Source organism: Aptenodytes forsteri, unplaced genomic scaffold, assembly GCF_000699145.1.
Source record: "Aptenodytes forsteri isolate BGI_AS27 unplaced genomic scaffold, ASM69914v1 Scaffold255, whole genome shotgun sequence".
NCBI classification, from domain to species: domain Eukaryota; kingdom Metazoa; phylum Chordata; class Aves; order Sphenisciformes; family Spheniscidae; genus Aptenodytes; species Aptenodytes forsteri.
This window is the reverse complement of record NW_008794888.1, coordinates 9,536,598-9,550,544: the sequence shown is the minus strand read 5'-3', so window position 1 is coordinate 9,550,544 and position 13,947 is coordinate 9,536,598. Positions and strand designations below refer to the sequence as shown.

Here is a 13,947-nt window from a genome sequence, read left to right as displayed (position 1 = left end):
AAACGATTAGAAGCTTGGAAAAATAAAGAAAAATCTGGAATATTTTCTGAGGTTTCCACCAAAATGACAAGAAAACGTAAAGAAAAATTTTTCAGATGAGAAAGTGTTACCAAGTCACAGGTAAATTATTTATAGCATTATTTCACTGCAGTATGGTACAAAATCCTTAGACAATTTTTTTTCATATGGATATATATGTTTATATAAAACAGAAACTGCATTTTCAGTTTAATTTACGTTCTTCTGTCTTGGAAAGGGGAGAACTGAAACAGCTCTGCTTCATCTTCTGTTAAGCATTGCTCAATCTTTCAACTGAGAAACTTAGGAAGCAGAAACTTCCAGCTTAAAAATAAATAAATAAATAAATAAATAAAAATCACTGTTTCTTAAAATATGAAGAATTGTGGAAAAGAGATAAAAGGCATTACGAAGCAGAAAGTGCTATCTATCAGATCCTCCATTTGATGTGGTTTGCTTCCAAGGCACAAAGACATATTTCTTTCTCTACAGAGGATTTGCCTGGACAGGAAAAAGAGGACAGAAGACTCGGGCAGAAAGATGATACAGATGGCACGACTTCAGGAGGGACAGCTGGCCCCCACTTTTTTTTTTTAATATACCAGAATGTTCTGAGTTATTAAGAAAAAAAGAAAGAAAAAAACCCACCCAAATAAACCATGATAACTTTTTCAAATTCTCAAATTGTTATTATAAACTGCAGAATAAAAGGCAAAGAAATGGATGCCAAGTATGTTCAAGAGCTCTCGGAGAGGAAGGAAAAAAACCAAACCAGTATTAGGACACTCTTCCTAATAGGCTCTTCTAGCTAACACTGAAGAACTGATTCCCTAGTTACAAGATCCATAGGTTTTTGCTGCAAGTCCTCACCAGTATTTAAAATTTAATGAACCTGCCTTTAATTTCCTGTTTACCTCAAACATGACTGCATATTGCTCTGTCTCTAACTGCTGTCAGGTGTAGCCAGCAAATCTGAGCACTGAATTCAGCTATTTGATATTGTTGTGTTGGCTTGAGAAACCAACACAGAAATGAAATAGAAGTATATCTCAAGACAAATGAACATCTGCCCCTCATTACACTCAATTAAAGGCATCTATAGATAACTACTTATAACTTCAAGAAAATTTCAGAACTTTCCCCAAAGAAAAGGTGGTGATAGCCAGCGGTAATTCTGTGTTAGAAACTCAAACAGTGAATATAGTCATGAAGCTGCCGAAAGCCATAACGAACACCATCAAAAGTGGAGCTGCATACAGAGAGCACCAGAAGCAATACCTCTACAGGGAGAATGAAACCTCTTCCATAAACAGCAACAGCCAGGAAAGGGGAATCATGTGCCTCTGAACAGAGACAATCTCTAGACGTATAATTTCCAGAAACTTAGATTCACTTGAGGTGAAGGCAAAAATATGCATCTAAGATTAGCAACCATTTAAAAGATCAAGACTTCAAATTTTCATCAATAGAGTAGATGCAAAAGTTTCCATAAAACAAACAGAAGCCTTCAAAATAAATTTGATAGTTCAAAAATATGATAGTTGAATTACATCATTGCTCATCACTTAAAGACTAGACCGTAAGCAAGTAAGCACAGTAACTCTGTACTTTAGAAACTACACCCTTACATTTCCTTGTCACTACAGCTTGCTTTAGTCATACATTTAGCAAACACACCCACCAGCACACAACTCGCACTTCCACACTACCATGAGCAAAGCAGCTTTAGCGCTACCTTTTGTTTCCCCAAAGTATTACCTGCCTCATGTGTGCATGCCAAAAACTGCCAGCTGAATACCAATGACAAAACCTCTGCTGAGATGACAGATAATACTTATAAAACAAGGTGTATGTATATGTACACACATATTTGGAAACTGAGGAAATGTCAAGGCAAAAGGACAGTCACAATATAGCATCCAGTAAATGCCAATTTAAATTCTAAGATCTAATGGAAATGACAGCTTTAACTGGTAAACCTCAAAAAGCGGCTCTGACAGCGAAGGAGCTGTACACATCTGAAAGGCTACAGGGTTCTCCCTTAATGGGTACATACTGTATTGATGGGAAAATATTTTTTATTTCATGTTTCTGTAAGTCATCCAGGGTCTTCCTGAGTGCTATACAAATAAGCTTATTCCATTAACTTGGCAATTAAGTCACAAATGCAATTGGTCAGCTAGACAGAAAGTCAAAGATAAGATATGCAGTTTCACAAAAATAATTTACAGGAAGAAGTCAAGTAAGAGTTCAAAAGTGGTTTCTGCCTTTTATTTCATACACTAAATAGCACATCTCATATTCCAGCTCATGGGTAACAAGATACTGTAGCAGGGAGAATACCACCTATTAACAGAGACCATTTACTTTCCATTACAGCGACCTTGCATTGAACAAACACAAACAATTACCATGATTTTATACTGTAGAAGAACAGCTGCTAAAGTTACAGCAAATATTTTTTCAATTAAGACAATCTTGATGACAGTTGTTGGAAATGAATATAAGGATATGAAAATGCTGCCCAAAAAAAAAAAAAAAAAAAGGAGATGATTGACCAAGAAGCTAACATTATGTCCTAAAGCCTAACAAGGACAAACAACTAGCTTGGATAGGTCTGTGCTGTGGAAGCGTGTCATGCCATTAGTATAAAAAAAGATCACTTTTCCTTAGGAAAAGGAATTAACTGCCTATGAAACTATGCACAAAGTTGCATACCCGAGACAGTGGCAGCTGTGAACATCAATAAATAATGGAACTGGGCTGGGTTTCTTTAAAACATGACATTAATCAAATAGTTTAAAGATGTTTGTGTGAATTAAGCAGCTATTTCACCGTTGGGCCACTGCAAGGAGCGGGAAAGGCAAAACACCCATCCGAAGCACAGCTGCTTCAGAGAATTGGCCTGGAGCTGCCGCGGCAGGAAGCTCAGGCTAGGCTTCGTCATGTAATGTTCATGCTTGAGGTGTGAGGCAACCCACGCTATTCCCTCAGCGCTCATTCTCCTCCTGGCCAGGAAGGAAGCAAGGAATGAAACGTGCCTCGATAACAGCACTAGGGATGTTACCAGTTAGGTGAAGCAAGGTACCGACTGTGGACTGATGGTGGTACAGTGGCTTAGCACAAAAAGGAGAAAAAGTGGTAAGAAGTTAGGTTCGTTCCTGGCTTCTTATCCCCTGCAGGTCTTCAGTTACCGGATGGCAAATACATGCCCATACCCCAGAAACAGACTTTCTTTTCTGCCAGGCACAAGCTGTGGCAAAAGCTTTATACCAATTTTTAAAAAAAAAAATTAGGAAAAAAAAATTAGTAATTTGAACAGGGATGTGATTGAAATGATAGCATGCACTTGGTGTCCCCAGATGAGCTTGCAACACAGCAGAAGGAGTCTCGAGTATCTCTGACAACCAAACAAGTTCCCAGAACTTCCCAGGATGTTCTGCAACATGTTTAGCAATTTACTCTTAAATTATACCATCACTAAATGTATAACTACAGAGCCCGATCCAAACCCAAATGAAATTAATGGAAGGACCTCCACTGATGTAAATAATTCTTATCAACCCATTGGCATGTACATCTTGGCTGATTTTTAACAAAGAATATGAAATATTACCATTTCTTTAAGAAAAAAAAAGTCTTTTGCAGATAAATTTACAAAAGAAATGCAGATACTCTAGAGCAGTATCAAGTGCAAGCAGGTGGTAGAGTATCTTCTTCCAAAGTCCTCTGCCAGAAACTCTTGAACTCTGTACATTTTGTAACAGTTCTCTTCTCAGACAAACCGAGCCAAGACTCACACAAATTTCATATGGATAAACAGGAAAGTAAATACAACTGAACATGTTCTCTTGGGTGCAGCACATAATTTAAAGTGAAACCTACAGGGATCTAGGGCATTTTGTTAGGCCCATTAAAACAGCACCCTGAATGCCAAAATGAAAGGATAATGCCTCATGTGGATGGATGCTTCGTTGACTTTAGTATCCCCACAAATGATTTGAACAATGCAAAGTTAGTTCCTATCAAACTCCCTATAAGTGGAATGAAACTTCCATATAGTTTAATTCTTGCTACTGGCTATGGTAAGAATAGTCACGGAAGAAGTCCTCCTTAATTTTTCCATGAGAAATGTGACTCCCTCAAGGTAAGACAGTAATTTTTACTTTAATTCACTTACAGGAACAAAAAACACAATAGAAGGATAATGTCCCTGTAGTGTGCGTTTATAACATCAATATGTTTCCTTGCCTGGATTTCCATTCCAGCATGCGCTGATCAAATTCTTCTCTCATGATATAGTTATGAAAGTAACCAAAAATCTGATCAAATTGGATTTGTTCTATATACTTCCCAAGAGAAAAGCAAGTGGAACTTGTTCTGAAAGCAGAGCATTCACTCTGAAGAACTAAAAAGTGAAGAAATTACTGGGTGAGCCCCCACCCAAATAAATAAAGGGGGGGGGGGGCCCTGGAAATCATACAATATATAGGCTTGCTATCGATAGATATTTAAAGTGGCCAGATTTATAGATATTCATCCCTGAAACGCTCCTCCCAAATTTCAAGCATTGTACGCTATTTAACACTGGGTTTTTTAACTTTTTAAATAAAACCCTTAAATTAGTTCTTTAAGCACTCTTCTATCTGTGGATTTACAGAAGCTTTCAGGAAGACAGAGGTCATTATTCCCATCTTATAAGTGGAAAAAGCACAACAGGAGTGGGGGTAATGATTTGCCCACAGCCATAAGCAGGTTAATGCTGAAGCTAGGAAAAGAAATGTTTTCAGGCCACTGTTTTATCCTCTGGGTCCCCCTGCCTTATACTTACCAAGCACATCTTGTTTCTAGTAAAGAAATTAAACTCAAAGAATAAAACAATCAGCATTAAATAATTAACACCTCTCTTTTTCAATACTGTGCTTTGTAGATGAGGACAGGGAGACAGATGTGTTTATAATGTTCAATCTGTTGAACCTGAAAATAAAGTGTAGGCTGCTTAACCTAAATATAGTCATCAACTCAGGGAGCTGCCACCGTATTCAGAGTATCTGCCATGCAGCACTAGAAAAGATTTGTAAAGCAGAATTCTGCTGAATGTGCTCATAAATATTAGAATATTCTTGATATGCTATGCTGAAAACATTCAATCTGAGCTGCGAGCAACTAGCGTTGCATATCAATTTTTGGAAAATGCTAGTATTTGTATCCAGAGATACTACCAGCAATACAAAGTGGCAGGATACTGAAACTGGCATTACAATGCCTTACACAATTATTTTGGGTCAAAGTATCCCATTGTACATAAATTCACATAATGAAGTTCAGTACAAAGCAAACTAACAATGGACTTGGCACAGAGAAACAGATCAGCAGCTGCATTGGGAATTCAACGGAGAAAACTATTTTAATGCTCAATGTGTACATAAAATTGTCTTTCAAACTTGCTGAAAAATGCAAATAATATACATTAAAATTAAAATTTCTTAAAAAAAATTCAAGCTTGCTTAAAATATAAAGACCCTTGATTCTGGAATCAGTTTAAGAGCTGTGATTAGCTGATGAGAGGTGTTTTAGAGAGATGATATAGTAGTTATGATGACACTATCATTATTGCCTTGCTTTCTTTTTTTCCCTACACTGGCAGTTATAGTTCATACACGACTCCGAATACACTTTTTATAAAATCTTTTGGAGATACATTAAGAAGTCAGCAAATGACGGAAAACTTGTCTTGCTCTGTGGCAGGAGGAAAAATGGAGCATATTATGATAATGTAGAGCGATGCAGGCATTACACAATACAAACAATGCTAAACAGTATCACTTAAAGAAAACACAGAGCAGTCATTGATTTTTAATATCTGCATTAAAGTGTCCATTCTAAGTAATTACATTTTGTAGGAAATATCTTTAAATGATGTCGTGCCTATTTACAAGGAATTAGGAGACTATTATGCAAACAAGTGCAGGAAAAAACATTTTGCTGTGACCATTTTCAAATACAATTCTTCTCCCAATGTTTAAATCAGACATTACTACAACTGCTACAAAGAATACTGATTAAAAGAGGGGGAGGGTGTTTTGTTTGTATTTTAAAACCAAATCTTTAGAGATTTTCTTCCCTTTAGGGTGAATAATTGGCCAAACTCTCTCATCTTTTTAGCATTTCAAAAGCCTGCTTCCATGCAAACGTACCCACCTGAGCGCTTACTCTGGAGACCAGGTGAGAGACAGGCAGAGGGTTTTCAGAAGAGGGGAACGAGCACGTATGCCACACAATATCCACATGCTAAAGGAAAAGACTATTTTTGGACCTGGGGAAACCACTGACAAGGTCTACCTATGGATGCAAACTTTATTTGTGGATCAAGCAGCTGTCAGGTGAGATGAAGTGGATGATGTTTTCTAACCAGCCTTCATCTCTAGGGTGAAGCCTGCCTTAACACCTGGGCCAGTACAAAGACTCCCATAAAGTGTCTTGCTTCCTTATCAAAATGACTGTCCTGTCCCATGGAAGAGCTCCCTTTTAACTGTACCAGCAGTCCCTCAGGTCATGTGGATATTTTAGCAGTTTCCAGGTATTGCTGAAGATGGCAACACTTCTGGTTTTGTAGGGCAAAGTCTGACTCGCTCAAGAGAACAACATCTGAGGCAGGGCAAGAGAGGAGGGGGAAGCCCCTCACAAAATGGGAGCTAGATGGTTGGAAGGGAAAATCTCCTTGCAAGATCGAATGCACACCCCCACAAGTTTCCGTAACAGTCAGTTTTGAACCCTGCTCGCTCTGCCTCAGCATTTGAATAAGGCTGAAAGTGTAGACCGAGATCCGTCACTGGCTCTGTAGCACCTCCAAGCCTAACACTTGTGCTTTTTGCCACAGGACAGGAAGAATTTGAGGAGCCTATTAACCTTCTGGCAACATCAGACTCTGTTGCCCTCAATAACACGACAATCCCTGCTTTGCAGCAGGTGTTCAGCGATGCCTGCAAAGTAGCTCTGGGATATAAAGCCTTACATGGACCTCTACTACCAAAAAAACCCAAACCCCAAAACAAAGAAAAAAACCCCACAATGATAGCTGCTTTTGTTTTGTACATCTTCCAGCTCTGCAGAAACACACAGAGGATAACCACCTGGAAGTCCACTATCAACACTGGTCCACTGAGTATGCAGAGTGACTTCCACCTTAACCAGCTACCTCAAATCACTTCCCAAAGCTGCCAGCCAACAGCCTGCATTTGACCTCCTACATTTATACTCTGATATACTCTACATCTCAAACTTTTAATTAAAAGATGGAAAAAAAAAAGTTCATCCAAATCAATTCAAATGTACCGTTTCTCCCAATTACTGTGGAATGTAGAGGTCATCATCATACTGCATCATTACATTGAGAAATAATCTAGCATGAAGTCCTATAAATTAGCTTAAATAGCTTGCGTGTTTTCATCCATAACAGCATATTTCATAAAGATATACCACTGCTTTTCTGTGTACAAGGATCTAAATTGAACAGGCGCATTACATCTATTTTATACGAACTTTAATGAGAAAAGGCTGATATGAACCCTCCTCCGCCTATCTATGAAGTTTAAACATTATGCCACAGAAGAAAAAAGAGATCTTATTTGGTGGCTGCACATTAGGCCCTGATGCTTTAGATTGCCTTTTTTGAGGAATGCACCATATTGCTGGCATTTCTATTAAAAACAAGCTTGTGTTTTATAGAAAAGGGTTCAACATTTACAGTGACATATATAAGAACAGCACAGACAGAAAACTCTAAAATATAATTTACAACTCAATCTAAGGAATCATCCATTTTAAAAGAAATGATAACTGCATGAAAAGAACAACCCAATCCCTAGATTTTTATAAAAGAATATTAGTTTACGATACTTTATATCAAACCCCAAATACCTTAGGTACTTCTATGCCCTAACAGTGGATCACCTTTCCAAAAAACCCACCAGAATGCACCTACATGCTATAAACAAGTAAGAATTCTTCTAGAACTTATGTTGCATGCTGAGTTCTTTACAAAAAATAAAATCAGACAGAGCTCCATCAGTTTTGTTTTGGATCATTGGCGAGTGCATACGTAATAACTTTCACCTCTTGAAACCTCTCCGCTTCATTCTTATGCATAGACTTGAAGGGACATTTATGTGTTTGGCTTGTTGCATCAATTCAGAGGATAGAACTACTGTAAAAATTTACATTACTGCAGGCTTGTAGTGATAAAGCAGGCAAGCACAAGAAATAAGATTTTATTGCATTTATTTTAGATTTGATGGAAAAGAAAAGTCTAGTCATTTGGTATGACAATGGCCACCATGAAATTTGTTTATCGATTAAATTACATTTTATTTAAGCAGATTTTTTTTTAAAAAGTTGAAATTTCAAGATAAATCACAAATTTGACCTATCCATCCAGATGGTGTTTCTCCTGAATTGATCATGTATTTCAATTTGCTGTACCCACTTTAGTTTATAGTTGTGACATATGCAATGCACCAAGGACACTTACTGAAACTCAAAGTTAATTTGAGTAAAACAGTATTTTATATACTACTCTCCACACCAAACTCCGTATTAAAAATGGGAAAAAAAACATTTTCAATTATTTTATAATGCATAAACTTGCCTGTAACAAAGATGGCACTTTATTTAAAATGGATTTACAGAATTCTTTAATCAATAAATATTTTTAAAAATCTCAATGGCTTAGTTTTACTGTAACTCATTACTCTGTTGAAGGTCTTGGAATCACAGGTGGATTAATCCTTTGGTGCAGATAGGAAGGTGAAGGACAGGTTTTTAAGAATTAAGCAGTGCTAATTTTCAACTAAGGGTACAGCTTGCTGGCAGCTTGAGTAGACCTCTGAGCTTTTCCCCCACTCCTGCCAACAGCTTTTTTCCCCGTCTTTTTGAGGTGCAGGCTGAGTTAATTTTGGGCTGGAATAGTTCCCTGAACCTGCATGCAGGTGCAAAAAAAAAAAAAAAAAAAAGAAGAGGACAGTGCAGGGATAGACTTAGATGGCTGAAAATACTATGGGTCACCTTGGTTTGAACTGCACCACGTGTTTCCAATAATTAATGTAAGTTTCAAACCCCTAAATTCCCAGACATGTCACTGTTTCTTATGCGCAATGCTACTCCCATTCATCTGATTTTTCTTGGTTTATTTCTCACCTCTGTTATTCCAAAACACTCAAAACAGAAAATCACTCAGTCCCAAAATCAATTTTAAAGGTATATTCTGGGTTCTTATTATTGGGTTTTGTTAGTTTTTAATCTTTTTATGAAGTTATTCAAAGCTGGTAAAGAGATTTCAGATTCAGTAGGTTTTCTAAATTTTTTTTTTTTTTGGTCTTAGTTTTTAAAACTACTGTATCACTAAAGATACCAAACCAGGTTATAATATAGTTGATTTAAGACTCCAAATATTTGCCTGCAATACCAATTATAAATAACAGGAATTAAAGTCATTGTTGATACCTGTGGTTAAAGGCAGATGAGTGACACTAGTTAGACAGGTGAGAGTGAACCAGGTTGATGCTAATGTTGCTCCAGATAAAAGCAGCAGCAGTATAAACTTCAGCATGCCCCTGATAAAATCTGCAAATCTAAAATAAAAGCACAGATCAGAGCAGTATAAATGCTGATTTTCATACTATTTAAATGTGATGCTTGACAATTAATTCAGAAAATTCTCATTAAACATTTTGAAGACTATAAAAACAATTTAAAAATCATTTCTCATTTTCAGAAATACAAAAAAGGCATTTTTATAGAATGGTGATATTTCAAGCTGAAGAGCCATGGATTTTTTTAGCTGTCACAAAATAACAACCAAACCAGAACAATTCTCAAGGCATCAATTGAAAACACTTGGTATACAGGAAGGGTTTTCTTTTCCTTCTGCATTTGTTGGACACAACATCACACCACTACTTACATCGCCGTTTTGTCAGCGTTTGCCAGTCTCCCTTGGCAGACACACCGATCAATTAGCATACGAGGAGGCTGCTGTATTTCATTCAAGACATAGTTAAGTGTCAAGATTCATTCCTGTGGGAAATGACAAAACTCCAAATACCAGAATCCCTAGATCGAAGATGACAAGGAACAGCTTCTGAACCCTCGGATGCACAGGCGATGAAGCTCTCGGTGGCTTAGGCAAAGGAGGAACTCTTTACACTGGCGGTTGCTGCCGGTGGCTGTTTTGGGTTGAAAAGTTCCAGAAACCAAGAGCTTGGCGCCACTCCTCTCCTACACATGCCCCACTGACAGTCTGGGGGAGGACAGCCCCACAAGTTCTTGAGCAGTCTGGCTGTTACACAGAGGGAAATATGATCTTTATACCACCTGATGGTACAATTGCTTTTTTCATCTTTTTTTCTTTTGCTTTTTCTTTCAAGGAGACATAACACATTTGAGCAGTGCTCATATGGCATAATTATCAGTGCAACTGCTCTTTTCAAAAGGGATTTCAACACAGCTACTAAAAAAGATACATTAGAAAAGGCAATGTCATTCATCCACTAGTAATTTTCTATTATCTCCTGCTTAGGAGATGTGATTTTGGGCTGGACAGGTGATGTATGTATGTCTAAAGAATGTCTTCTGCCCTCATAGCCTCCTATCTCGATTAGGCTAACGGCAGCACAATCCACCTAGGTTGGTCTATGATGAAATCTGTCCCGCCTGTCAGCTAACTGCCTTCTCTCCCCTAACAAAGATCACTTTACAGGCAGATACCATATAGCTTACTTGATAGAACAGATAATACTACCAACATTTTGAGAACTAGGAAGCCTAGCTCTACATACACCATACACAAGAGATGTACAAGTAATGCAATCCAAAAAAAAACCAAACCCCAACAAACCACAAAATCACCCACTTCTTTCCTCTTATTTTGATTCTCCCTGTGCTTTAATTCCATATTGAATTCAGCAGCAAGTAATTCAATAAGCAGTAGAGGAAGATCAATGCTGCATATAATCTTAAAAGTTTATGACTGCAGTGTTCAAGTGGCTTATGCATTAATCTCTAATAGTCAGAGGTTAGCTGCTACTGTTGTTTTTTTCCCGACAATCCAAATCCAGCAATCAGGATCACCTCATCTCAGTGGTTTGTCAGTTTCTTTAATTATTCTTTGGGATCACTGGGGTCAAAATCAGCAATTTTAAAAGCTTCTCAGAAGCATCTCGAAGTGCAAACTTTAGACTTCTTCCAGAGAGACTCCCTGCTTTGCCTGCTGGCAAACATCACTATTCCCTCTCCTTACAGGCAAGAACAGTTACGTATATCCTGTCTAACGAAACAGTGTGAGAAGTATCAGCCTTCAGGGAGGGACATTCACAGACAACAGGTCTGGAAGGGATCTCTAGGGGGTCCTCCATCTCTATCCTACCACCAGAGATGTGTGGAGATGAGAGGAAAATAACTATGTTGCATGGTTTAGATGTGTAAGTGGAGCAAATCTACCTTTACTGAGCAGTTGAAACTCCTTTTGACACAAAGATCCTGGTTTGGGTATCAGTGGTAGCAGTGTGCTCCAAGGAGGTCTCAGATATCACAGGACTCCAGAAGGGTCAAATACAAACTGAAAGGTTTATGCAGCTACTGAATTCAGCCAGCAACAGAAGTAATGGGAAAAAATGACATAGCAAACTAGCCTGAACTTGGTAATCGAGGGACTTCTGCTTCTTGTCTGGTTACAGAAGAATAAAGATGACTAAGTCCAGTCAACTCTTCAGAATACTTGTTTCAATCAAAAAATGAGAGAAATTATTTTTGTCCTCTGATCCCAGTATCTGCTTTCAAAACCCTCTGTTCTGTTTAAATCCTTCATCATCTAGCACGTAAGGGGATGTCTGCTGCTGCTAAAAAAGTAGGCACGCCAGGAGAGAAGGTGTATACTTATGCAGACACAGACCTCTGAGCCTACTGCTGGTAACAGTCTCCTGCAAACCTCCAGCAAATCCAGCCCTAGGCTGGATCCTACAGTTAAAATCACAAACCTGCATTGCTGACAACACTGTCTGTTGCTAAGGAAATCATCATCATGTCATAAAGTTTCAGCATTTTGACTACACTGCAGGTTAAAAGCAGGAAGAGAAACTGAGCCGTGGAGGACAAAACCTCACAAATATCTATGATCATTAGCAAATGTGGCAAAAAAAAAAATTGAGAAAAGGGAATAGATTTATGTTTCCATGCAATGATATGAATGTTGCTCTTCAACACTGCTTTTCTTCAAACCAGTATTATTTGAAAGCTGCCAGCAAAAGGTACAGCATCTGCCAGCTGCCCAAAATAGCCCAGGCTTTTCAATTATAAAAATGCATCACACAAATTAGCTAAACATACCTAAGTTCCTGGCTATCGGGACAGCAGTGGGTGGAGAGCTGGAGGATTTGTGTATTGTGCTGAGGAAAACTTGCACCATTTTGAAAATGAGATAGATAAAGTAATGCCCAGATTGGAAATTTGTTTAAGTATAGATGATTTAATGCCTACTGTGACGTGCAGGATCACACGCTCCAGGGCAAGGCTCAGGTTGTTACAGTTCTAAATGGTAGAATCTGCATTGACAAAAATGGAAGGAGAAAATTCCTAAACTGCACCAATTTTGCTTTGATAAATTAGCAGAAAAAAAAATTAGGAAAAAACCCCAAACCCAACAGCTACTTGAGAGGTGGTTAAGGGACAGAGCTGCTTGCTTGGCAAATCACAGTTCTGACACTGAAATACATCAACTTGACAGCCTTGACAAGAATCATTACTTAATTTTCCTAATTACAACTTTCAGCAGATTACAGTCAGACTCGTCATTGATTCAACCCTACACAGATAAATGCTGAATAGGTCTAGGAGGGAGAGTCATCCATCAGGAGTGACAAATCACCTCCTCCCTCCCTTTCTGTGTGCAAACCCTCCCATTTGAACTGTGTATTGCCCAAGTTAGAAAGACATATTTGGAGGCAGACTGTTGGTATTTTTTTAATTTACTCAAAAGCAAAGCTCCGAATGGTACAGAATACTGGTATTCAACAAGGTTTGAAGTCAATTTTGAAGCAGTTAAAGAGACTGTCAGCATTTCCTGAAACTTAACCCAGGCAATATATTAAATAAATTAATCTACCATAAAGATCGAGATTTGGATGTCGGCATTGAGTCAGCAGATTCTCTCCTAACAAAGTTAAGTGAGCTGCTAAGGGTGCCCCTCTACTACTGAAATGTCACAAATATACGAGAGATTAACCCATGATGGAAAGGCTTAAACCAGCATGCTACCTGCTTCAGCATGTAACGTGCTACGGCATCTGTGTCATTTACAGTGGTTGGTTTTAACCATCTACTTCTCTTAGAGAGAAAACCTCATTATCTGAGCTTAGCTAATCAAAAGTAACTCCTTTTAGAGGAAATAAGGGTGTGAACTTTGTTTCAATAGATTAAGTCCTTTGGCCTGCATCTGGAGCGGACAGGAGGGAAGCGCTTGTTTCTTTTCCCTATGTCAGGAGTTTTTTTTCCCCTCTCCCTCCATCACAGTTGCTAGGCAGCCTGCAAAATGTCAGGATGAGAAACCTCACATTTCTTTATGCATTGTGTACTCTGATGATGCACAGCAAGTGAAAAAAAAGAGAGCTTCAATCTCTGCCCTAGAAAGATGCGTCTTTGGGTCCACAATCCCAGAATGACTGCAACGATGACAGACCCTGCACTTGTGCTGAACTCATTGCAGAACTGGAGTCTAAAGAGTGGACATAAAGAAGCCAGGACAATGCTTTGATGTCCACTAGATGCAAGGGGAAATGTGATTGGTTTTAATCAGTTTTATAAACTCACTGCTCAAGTACCTCCTGAAAGACTTTTTCTCCCCGCCCCCCCCCCCCCCCCTTATTCTTCTCTTTTTTT

At 38.4% G+C, this 13,947-nt stretch overlaps 1 protein-coding gene across 1 annotated transcript in view; it reads right to left on the bottom strand.

Annotated features, from left to right (window-relative positions):
- DIRC2 (disrupted in renal carcinoma 2) overlaps nucleotides 1–13,947 on the bottom strand; it is a 71,975-nt gene that overhangs the window by 5,709 nt on the left and 52,319 nt on the right. Inside the window, exon 7 of the mRNA XM_009275049.2 lies at nucleotides 9,520–9,647. Coding sequence (XP_009273324.1) covers nucleotides 9,520–9,647 — 128 coding nt within the window. The remainder of the gene's footprint in view (nucleotides 1–9,519; nucleotides 9,648–13,947) is intronic.